This window comes from Erithacus rubecula, assembly GCF_903797595.1.
Source record: "Erithacus rubecula genome assembly, chromosome: 12".
In the NCBI taxonomy this organism is placed as follows: domain Eukaryota; kingdom Metazoa; phylum Chordata; class Aves; order Passeriformes; family Muscicapidae; genus Erithacus; species Erithacus rubecula.
This window is the reverse complement of record NC_136664.1, coordinates 11,027,014-11,038,343: the sequence shown is the minus strand read 5'-3', so window position 1 is coordinate 11,038,343 and position 11,330 is coordinate 11,027,014. Positions and strand designations below refer to the sequence as shown.

General features: G+C 38.2%; 1 protein-coding gene across 4 annotated transcripts in view; it reads right to left on the bottom strand.

Moving 5' to 3' along the window:
* Positions 1-1,612: 1,612 nt before the first annotated feature.
* Positions 1,613-11,330, bottom strand: part of TOX3 (TOX high mobility group box family member 3) — a 74,119-nt gene continuing 64,401 nt past the window's right edge. For 2 of the 4 annotated variants that reach the window (XM_079316521.1, XM_079316522.1), the window contains exons 4-8: positions 8,081-8,350; positions 6,591-6,818; positions 5,175-5,255; positions 2,752-3,477; positions 1,613-2,476 (exon numbers count right to left, since the gene is read on the bottom strand). In XM_079316521.1, coding sequence (XP_079172647.1) covers positions 2,444-2,476; positions 2,752-3,477; positions 5,175-5,255; positions 6,591-6,818; positions 8,081-8,350 — 1,338 coding nt within the window. In that variant the 3' untranslated portion in view covers positions 1,613-2,443. Of the gene's footprint in view, positions 3,478-5,174; positions 5,256-6,590; positions 6,819-8,080; positions 8,351-11,330 lie in introns of all 4 variants that reach the window. The other 2 variants (XM_079316523.1, XM_079316524.1) reach the window with 1 other exon arrangement.

Sequence of the window (11,330 nt, the reverse complement as noted above, 5' to 3'; positions counted from 1 at the left end):
TCTATAGTCCTGCTTGATGATTAATTTTCTTTTCTTTTTTTTTTAAGCTGCAGTAATTAAAACTATTTTTCCTGGAATTGAACATCAGTAGTTCAGCAGCTCTTAATCAAATGTGATAAAACCCAGGATTTATGAAACCATTTAATGAGTGTAATAACACCTGCTTCTCGCTGCAAATAGTTGAAAACAGACTTCAGTTGTAATTAACTCTTATCACTTGTGACATTTTTCCAACGATACTTCATAGGTCTTCAAAATGACAATTATAGAACTAATACACAATTACTGTCACATGCAGTTTAGCAATTATTTCTGAAGACATTTGTCTAAAGGTTTCAAAAACGACTATAAAATGGTTCCCTTTGTTATGTAACATTGCTAAAAACTGACACACACAAAGTCTCTCCCAGCCAGCCTCTGTCGTGCCATTTCTAATGCAGACAGGCTTCCTTGCACTTGGAATAAACACCCTCCATCCCAGGCATTATTAGGTATCATGCTAAGGCTATTAGGAGCATGGGTAGCTGTCAACTAACACCTATTATGAAAAGCTTCAGTTTATACATGATTTTTTTCTGCTCCAAGAAATCTATAAATTTATAAATAGAATCTCTTGCTGTTCAATATTTGTACATAATAAACAGAGTACCTGAGGATGATGAAATATTGAAAGCTGAATTCATTTTGAAGAAATTCACATGGCATAGTAGTTCTTTTCTCAAGTCTGGCTGCAACTTTTTGGGGATCTCTATTCCATTATTTTGGAGTTGTGGTCTGAGCATGGGAACCATGCCTCAAACAGGATTAGGATTCTGCTCAGGCTTGACACTTGCTGTTTTTAATTTTCATTTTATCATAAGCAGTTTAAGATTGTTGCCAGTGGTAATTTGCAATTTTTATCAAGACCTCTTCATTATAGCTTCTGACAGGACAGATGCTGTAATTAATCATGCCAGACAACTGGGGATAGTGGTCAGACTGCACTCAGCACAGATATTGCAGGCAAAGAAGGGAAACAAGGAAATAAAGGCTCTCTCCTTTCTGTCCAGAGCAAAAATATATGAACACACTAGTAAAATGACAACACACTGGATGTTAATGTTTTGAAACCCTTCACATGAAAGACCTGCCCACTCCATCCTCCCCACTCCATCACAGTCTATCTTAACAAGAAAATAAAAGTCAGACAGCTCAGGACCAGCCCAAGAGCTGCTCACAGAGGAAAGCCCACAGCAGTAGCTGAGTTTTACATCTGAAATTTCTGGATACATAGAAACCCACAATTTGTGCTGATTTGCATTTCTGAACATGACTGCTGAGACAGGTTCACTCCCCTGCTCCTGCAGATCACCAGCACCAGGCACCACGACTGCTCTGTGACTCCACCATTGCTTTCTCTCTCTGAAGTCACAGACACCTCAGAGAAGTTGCCCACAACTCTTCAGCAGAGCATCTTGGAGGGGACAAAAGCCAAATGCTTGCTCTGTTCCCATAGGTACCTGTTCACCCAGAATATTTGGTAAAAATCCAAAGGAGTTTTTAAAAAGTCCAAGAAAGCATTTCCAGAAGGAAACATTCCTGGATTCTCTATCAAAGACTTACAGCTCATCAGTTTTACTGAAATGTGTTTATTCTATAGCAAGATAAAAGCATTTATTTTAGATAAGCAAAATACAAACAACTTAATTGCTGCTATCATAACTCATAAAAAAGTATAAAACAGCATAAAAACACAATAAGCAATGTAGCAATTAATAATTCATGTTACCAGTGTTTACATTAAAGCCTCATTTATGAAAACTTTACAACACATGATATGAAAACTTACAACTTTTAAAGAAAATATTTACATTGATTATTCAGTTGTGGAGTTCCATTTAAATATTCTACTGGTTTTACAACGTATTAATAACTTGCATTTCTCATCTTAGCTTTCTGTAATAACAGTTTTATTTAAGTGCATTTCCCTTTTAAAAATACAGTGTATTAAATCTGAAACTCATCACTTCAACACAGAATATAATATTCACATTTGTTCTGGAATTGGAATTAAAGTAAGAGGGTAAATGTCAATATATATTATCTTATGAACTATGGCAGGTTTATTTGGAGAGATGAAGTGAAAAGTTGGGTCAAACATTTAAGTCCTGTTACTTGCATTTGTTTTTCTGAAGACATTTAAGAGAGAGAAAAAAATAAGAGCTTTGGCAAAAATCTGTGATTTACTCTATTTTTTCATGACAAAAAATGCCATTAACTAACTCATGTCATACAAGTATGATTGTATGAAATCCAATCATAATTTTACAGGTAGTTACAACTGTGCTTTAAGGGTTTCATGAGTTCATACTGCCTTGAAGTGCATTACTCACTTTTAGAGAAAGAAGGGTTACAGCAAATAACTCTGAAAGGCCATTTTGCAGTCATAAGGTCCAGGTATTTATTAGGCCAGTTGATTCACATATTGTAGGTAAAGCTTAAATAAATTAAAAAGGCATCACATGAAAAAGAGAACAGCATTTTTTCTTTTAAACAAAATGATTTATAGTCAGCTAAAAGATGATACACAGCTACATTGTAGTTCTTTATTGCCTATCTAATAGACACTTTAGAGGATCATTTGATCTGTTATGCATCCCTGCATAACTACCATCAACAATTTACAGTTTTCAGCCAAATATGGTTTACCCCTACCCCCTCCATCAACACAAAGCCATGTTGCAAGATCGTTTATCTTCAGAAAATACTGACCTGCGACAATACTTGAGTCTGTGTCTGAGATTGTATTTGTGCCTGGTGCTGCTGAGGTGCTGGCTGAGGGCTGCCCATGGCAGGGATGGGAGAAGTGATCTGCGGGGCTCCCGGGGAGTGCTGCTGGGGAGAAGGCTGGGACTGGTGCTGCATGTGCTGCATTTGCTGCTGCTGCATTTGCTGCAGCTGTATGTGCTGCAGCTGCTGCTGCATTTGCTGTTGATTAATCTGCTGCTGAAGATGCTGCTGCTGCTGCTGCAAATGTTGCTGCATGTGGTGCTGAAAATGCTGCTGCTGCATTTGCTGTTGTATTTGCTGATGCATTTGATGCTGATGTAGTTGCTGCTGCTGCATCTGCTGCATCTGTTGTTGCTGGAGCTGCTGCATCTGGTGCTGCTGGCTTTGCATGGAGGGACTGACTTGAGATGAAGACGGCGTTGCCACCATGTTTGTGCCCATAGAGCTTATCAAGGGAGCTGCAATGTTTGTTGGCATGTTCGGTGCAATGGTAACAGAGGCTACAATCTGATTCATTGGCAGTCTCATGGTCAAGGGTTTTGGAGCAATTGCTCTGGAAAGGGGCTGCTGAAGAGTTTGGGGAGACGCCGACACCGTCGCGTGTTGAGAAAGAGAATTATTCAGGATGAGAGAGGAAGACAAATTTGTGGATGCCAGTGTTTGCTGAACAGAACGAATTGTCTGGGCCTCAGCAGATTCTGCAGCAGCCTGTGTTTGGAAGAGAAATTAATTGTCTTTTCAACAGAAAAAACATTGTTATGTTTACATGGTAATAAAAGTAACAGCTACTCAGGGACCTTTGCCATCTTTTGTTTTCTATCAAACAATGGATCAATCTGAAGTGTGAAAACAATCACTCACCACAAATACATTGTATCATCTCTTTATCTGCCTCCCTATATGGTACCTCCAGGTCTTACTTGGACAAAAACTAACTTGTGTCCTTGACCAACACCACACAGTCACAGATGCCACAGGCATTTTGTCACTGAACAGGCCCAACACACTTACATGTTTTCAGAAAAACCCTGCTCTTTGGGAGGGAACAGCACACACACTCCTCACCCCATGAGTTATCAACCAATGAGCAATTAACTGACACTCTTTAGACATTTATTCCCCTGAAAATGTAATAAATTGTGCTGCACAAGTGTCTTTCCCATCCCTACCCTGATCAACCATCTCACGTGAAAAAGCTCCAAAAAAGAATGTCTTAATTTAGAGATGAGATACAATGACTTTGAGTGTCATTTCCACCTGCAATCTACCCAGAAGTTACTTGGTGATCCTGGTCCCATGGATTTGGGGGAAAAAAAATATGATTTCTGATGGTTTTGAAATGGGAACTTAAAATTCACAAAATAATATCCCACAAAGGTATTTAGAATTCCTGCTCGTCTTGAACTTAGCATTGTGATACTAAAGGCTTTTGGAATATTATCTAAGTCCCAGAGGCAACACTAAAACAGAGCTTCTTAACACAAGGAGAAAAAATCTTCCAGCTTTCAAAAACACGTGCATAATTTCTGATGTATTTTTAATCATTAATTAAAACACACAGCAACTTTCCATATTATTTACTAATGCTCTGCAGTTTTACATTCAAATAAATATTCTCAGGAGTTAAGACATCATCGCCCTCACTTGTTTTCTTTTGATTGAATATATTGCAATTGATCTTTTAAAAAATATTATTAGATAAATAACCACCTTGGTAATGTTTTACCCATATTTTAAATGTCTATAAGCACATTTCCATTTATGTTATTCAGATGCAACAGAACTACAACCTGTATACTGTTGCCATCTAGAAGGTAAATTCTCAAGTAAGATGACAGAGCTTTTTTTTTCTTCACAGATTTTATTTTAACTCGGGATCCAGTAAAGCACTCCACATGGCTCACTGCCAGCTAGCCCCTTTTTTAGTACTCTCCAAATTCAGAGCACTACATCTTCCTTTCCCCTCACCTGCAAGAACACTTAAGCTCTGTCACACCACAAGTGCCTCCAACTCCACGCAGAGCAAGCCTGTCCTTTGAGAAGCAGCACTTGAGGAAAAACAAACCTCTGCAAACAGCTTGCAAATATTCATGTCAAAAGGTCAGTATATTTTTCCTGACTGAATTTTATTTTGGTGGTGAAGTGCATTATTTTGCCTCTGCAGCTCAAGGAAGATTTGCAATTACAAAGATGTTTTCTGGTAATCACTTTGCCAGTAAAGAGATGGAATTATTTTTGCAGAGACTAAGCAGGGTTTAAGCAGCAGCACAACATCTTGTAGAGATGTATTACAGAAATCCTAGGATTCTGCTTCTATTGTGCATAGCATCCCCCCTTACCCCAAATATTTCAGTATCATTGGTAAAAGCTCACTTGCATTACATTGAAGGCAATATGAGGCTTACCTTAGAAACAAGGCTTGCTCTGTAGGCAGCAAGTGCCTTTAGGTATTCCTTTTTGGCAGCTTCAGTTTTTCTTTTATAAACCTATTAAAAGAGACCACAATTTCACCAACTTCAACTACGAAGAAGTTTTTGCCACAATGCTCTCAAAATCACTTGCAAAGAAACAAAAAAACATAGACCAAAACTCTACTGTTAAATGTGCTTTTTCTTCCCTGAAAGTTCTAAATATTCTTGCAGGTGGTTATAGGCTTTCAGATCTACTTGCTGAACTTGCACTACAATCCATGTTGATTATCAGGAATAACAAAAGGCTGCTATTTGACATCAGTCTGAGCAGCCAACTGATTGACAAACTACCTACACACTCTTTCCTTCCCCAGGAAACAGTATTTTATTGATTCCAAGTAACAGGGGTATGAGAACATTGGGCATTTCAGATGGCAAAATGTATCAGCATTAGTCTAGAATAGCAAAACACACCTGTGCATTTTTTTTCAAAACAAGCATTTGAACTACAATTTAAAAAAATCTGTACACCTTTAAAAAAATCTGTACACCTTTAAAAAAAGTGGATCAAAGAGCTTGGACTTGCTGCAAAGCCAGCATAAGAGAATCCCATTGAGTTAAATAAGAACAGTTAGGCAAATTTACTAAATCTGTATTTTTAATCATCAGTAAATTTAAAGTTCACCCTTAAATTATGTTCATTATCATCTGTTAGATCAGACTAAAAGTTTCTAAATGTATTTCAGAAACAAGTACCATTCATTTCTTGCCAAAAGATGTCCTATCTGAGAATCTGTTCTCCCACAGAAGCTTCTATTAACTGTTACTGGGAACAGACAAACAAAGGGGATTTTTTAACCCCCTTCAATCCATGTGCAGCAGTTGCATGTGTATAGGAAGAAGAATAAGCCTCAAGGAAGTACAAAACTCATCACTCTGTACCAAGTTGGAGCTGGAGATAGTATTTCACACACAACATTGTAATGAGACTCAGAGGATTGGCTTCAAAGGTTAGAAATCAACACGCTTTGTAACAAATTCATAAGGCAGATCAAAGAAATGGTAAATATGCTGTACCTTCCTCTTTTCTAACTTATTAATAGGAAACAAGGGCTTTGAAATAGGAATCATCAAAAGATGGCTTTAAGAGGACTCTAGGATGCTATAACCTGAGCTCTTTGACAAACTGCCCTTTAAAATTTAAAGACAAATACAGTCACTTAACATTACCTGTTGGTTCTAACAAAAAATAATTTTTAGATGGCAGGTCTCCAGCAAGTTCAAAACTCAGTGTACCTCTACAGAAGCAGAGTTCTACATTAGCAGGTGCATGGTCCATTCAGAGTAGAGGTAGGAGGAATTTTTCACAAGGATTACTATACCTTGTGAGACAGCCCTGCATCAATTTACCTGCTTTTGTTCTTCTCCTAAACTGTCCCACATAGATGCCACTATTTTTGAAACATCTCCAAATGTAGCATTCGGGTTCTGTCCTTTAATTGCAGCCTGTGTGTCCCTGAAGAAAAGGGCATATGCTGACACTGGCTTTTGTGGCTCATTGGGGTCTTTCTTTTTCTTCTTCTTTGGAGTCTTGGGCTTCTTGCCAGAATCTGGGGCAGCTCTTTTTTCTCCAGTAGCCTAAGAAACAGTGAGAACAAGAACAGTCAATAAATGCATTAAATAAGTCAGATAAATTACAAAATCTTATTGACAGTCTTAATATTATATGGATAAAGCTATTATCTAGGCAACACTTGTGAGAGTCCTGCTGTGCAGGCCCTTCTCTCTACCAAAGAGAACTTAGTCTCAGTAATGTTGTTGGATCTACTGGAACTAGATGTATGAGTAGTTACTACTCATTTTAAGCTCATTTTATGAGCTTGACCTGAAAAAGAACACTCAATGCGCATTTCTATTAAAAAAAAAAATTAAGCTTTAGTTCATAGTATATTTTGAAGAGGCCATCTATGTTTTTCCATTACAATCTCAGCATTTGAGACTCAAAAGGCAAAAGTTTGGAGGCATTTCCACATTCCCAGGCTTAGACTGGCAATTTAAACATGGGCCAGGGGTTGAAAATCCCCCCTTGAGGTAGAAGCAGGAGCAGGTGGGCAGTTTGTGTCCCTGTGCAGGAGCAGAGGCTGTGCCCCAGGCAGGGCAGTGCCTGGGGGAGCTCTGGGCTCTGGCAGCCCCTCTGTTTCCCTGGGATGGGGATCCCACAGCACACTGGGGATTACAGCAGCTCTGCTCCCTGCGTGTGCCTCGTGCCCTGGACCCTCTTTTGTTGAACTGTGCACAGATTATTGCAACAAGGAGATCAAGTGGCTCTAAATATACCTCTATGATAGTAATTTGCTTTGATATTTTGAGGATTCTGTACAATGAGCTTTCCACATGTATAACTTCCATCAACTTAATGAGAAGACATTTCATGGAACAGTCTTAAATTAGGCCTTATACTGCTATAATAACATTTGTACTTCATTTGGTCAGTATTTTTTCCTTTATAAGAGATTTATTTAAAGGAAAATATAAGTTAACTAAACTTTCAGTTAGAAGAAAGATTTTTTTATTTCTCTCTAAACACATCTATGTTATACATGACTCCAGAGAATAACAAAATGACAAAAACTGTCCAAAACTAATGCCTGAAGAGATTCAACAGATCTGAAAACCTGAACCAAATTAGACCAAAAGAAAAAAAAATATATATACACCTATTCTTAGGTTTATTATTATGGGGTTAGTATGGAAACTTCTTAAGTAAAGATGGCAATCAGCAAATTAATCATATTCCATTTTACATGACATTTGTATTTTAAATGACCACACTGCAGATGAGCTGCCACTGCCACATCCATGCAAGTGCAGCACTCGCTGCAGCACACGGAATAACTTACTCTGCTTGATTCATCTGCATCTTCTTCATTGATGGAGCTAGATGGGGAAGGAGTGGCTGATTTACTTGCAGGAGGGGAGGGAGAAGTGTGTGGCAAATTAGTGCCTCCTAAATTTAGCCCCAGCTGCGCACTCAGCTGAGACTGGTTGATGGTGGTGAGCTGAGACGGAGCCATAATTCCCGAATGAGCAGCATCAGTCATGTGGACAATGGATCTCATGATCAGAGAGGGATCCTGGCGGTACTGGGAAACCTGTGTGTGACTCTGATCCTACAAGAGAGGGAAATGTTGTTTAGATATTAGCAGTTACCACACAGCAGTATCAGGTGAAGGTATTTTAACAGGCTTACACACCCAGCACTGTCAACATGCAGTTTGCTTCCTTTCTTTTTAATGAATTATATATATTTTTAATAAATTAAGTGCAGCACCAGTTATTATAATTGCCCCAGGCTTCACTTTTCCACCAACTGGGGCTGATTATTTTGGGGTTTTTTACTAAGAATTTAATTTTTCTATTTTTAAATGTTTCTTCTCTTTATGTAACGAGAAACACCCACATAAACAATAGGGAAACAGGATGACTGAGGATTCAGGAAAACACTGCAAAAATGAGGAGACACAAACTGTTGTCAGAAAGTAAACAAAATTGGGGCAGGATGAGGGGATATACATATAGGAGAGAGGAAAGCATCTTCCTTTACTGGCTTTCAAATATTCTTGGCCATATACTTAGAGCAGTAAGTATAAACCAGCCCTGTCTGAGTGGGATTTTAAAGCTGTTTGAAACACACAACACTGCCTGCCAGGTCTGGAGTGCATTCACTGCAGCAGGCTGGAGAACCAGTCCAGTAATCCTAAACACTCCTAAAGATCCCTGTTGGCAAGTATCACATAAAACTGCACATTTTTATCTTTAATTCAACAAGCAAATGTGTGGAAGCAGCAATCGATGTACAAATCACCGACTTGATTTTTCTTGTACTCCACGTCTCAGAAACACAAGTGTTTGCATGGTTTGGTTTCTACTGTTTCTTGAGGGCACAAACTGTGTCTCCTACATCCGCACAACATTTACCACATTTGTAAATAAAAAGAAGCAAGACCCTGAAGGTAAAGTCAGCTGCAATCTGCCTATGAAAACTACTTTTTTTTTTTTTCACCATACACAGATCAATAAACAATGAAGGAACATGTAAACAGAAAAGAAGATTTTTTTTAAAAGTTAATAAGAGAATAAATAGCTCACAAATTGATTCAGCAACCTGATTAATCTACAGTCATTGTTTGAACAGCCAGAAACATGAGAAATAAATTAGATTTTGAAAACTCTTTCATTATTAATAAGCCACATTGCAATTAGTAGCAGGTGCAATGATCCTTAATGAAATGACACAGAACAAAACAGCAATTGTAGGAGCCTACTGGACTTCCACAACAGAGTCTGACCTTCCTGGTGCTCTCTTATTAAGTACGGATAAGTACAAACCACTTTTCAAAAATCTGTGTCAGCATGGAGGTAAAAGTTTAGTCCAAATGATTTTCCCTTACTTTTTAAAACTCTGCCCTCAACCAGGCAGTGGTTCTATGCTCCTGGAAGCATTTCCATGGCTGTGTAGCCATACAAAGAAGCAACACACGTGTTAGAGAAGATGCACACCCCACCTCCTGTATCTTTATACACAAACACTGCAGCTCACTGCTTCCCTACAGCAGTGAATCATATTAATTCTGAATTTGACATTCATGTCTCCTTCTGCTGAGACCTATACAGTAAAACAAATCCTTCTTTAGCATAAAAGTACACGTGGTGGTGCAGCTGGGTCCAGCACAGATCAAGATAAGCTCACAAGCTCCTGATGCAGATGCTTGCACCAGGGCTCATCCTCATTTTCCCTGTGCTTCCCCAGCCATAGCCAGCTTGGCTCATCCTCCCTACCCCACCACACTGCTTCTCCTACCTCTTAAATGCTTTTAACATTTTCAGTAAAGGACTGTAGTTCCTTAGAGATGAGTGTGTGTGCCAAAAGTGGAGCACTTGATACAGAAAGATCAAAACATCAGACTTATTGGCTGAAATACCCATTTGCTTCAGGGCACCTTTCTGTGAAAATTTACTGCTGTTAACTACAGGGTCATTTTGATTGTGACTTGTATTGGCAGTGGCATCTGGAAGTCATTCAAAGTCTTTTGTGAAACGATATCACTCTCTGCCTATTACTCCAATCATTTTAGCTTACAGACTTCATTACACAAAGAAAAACTCTGCTTTTTTTTTCAGCAAAGCTGAAGATCATCAGAATAACCTTACCTCATAAAAACTACCTTACTTCATTATTGTGCAGAAAGTACTTTCTTGGAGGTGTTCTACCCCTAAAAGCCTTGCTTTTGTTCTCTCTTTATTGCTACATAATACAAGCCTTTCTGGCCTTTACACTGAGGCAACAAAATATGATGACATGGGTTACAAACCATTTACTCCAAGTCTTGTCATTTTGGTTGCATCTATGATTTTATTGAGACTAAATTCTCTTGACTTGCACTGACCCAGAATCTAATTTTATACACAAGCCCATGAATTCTTAACTGTCCCTTTTTCTGATACTATTTGATGCTTGCATGGGTTTTCTGCATTCACTTACTTAATTTCAGTTTTTCTTTTCTGTATCTTTTCCTGATTTCTTTAGCCTTTTTATTTTTTCAACTAAAGAGCTTCAGTGAAATCTAAGAATGGCAACAACAATATTTTGTAACTGGCCATTTAGAATTAAACTGATAAGACACATCATATGAAAGAAAATGCTTCATATAATATCCAATCCCTTATTTTCGCATGTGAAAACAACAAACTGTATTTTCTGCACTTTCAGTTTAAGTTATGTGGCTGATCAATATTAAAAAAGAGAAAGGACTAGGATTTTCGCTTTTTTGCTTTGTGGTACAGTGCTATGGGCATGAACAACCTATGGTACTTATACAAGAGCTTTCAGACAAAGAAGTATAAGCCATTTTTAATGTGTATACAGTGGTTTGGAAAGAAGGAAGGAAGGCTAGTTCACAGCAATATTAAAGTCCATGGCATTTTTCTATAGCTCCTGAGCAAACAAAAGTCTTCTAAGGGAGCTAAAAATCAAGAAAACAAAATTTCCATCAATTATCTTTGCTCATATTTTTTCCCTGATACTGCCAAAGGTCAATGCCAAATTGAAAGGATCACTAGCATTTCATTATGCTTGAGATGTTTATCAAA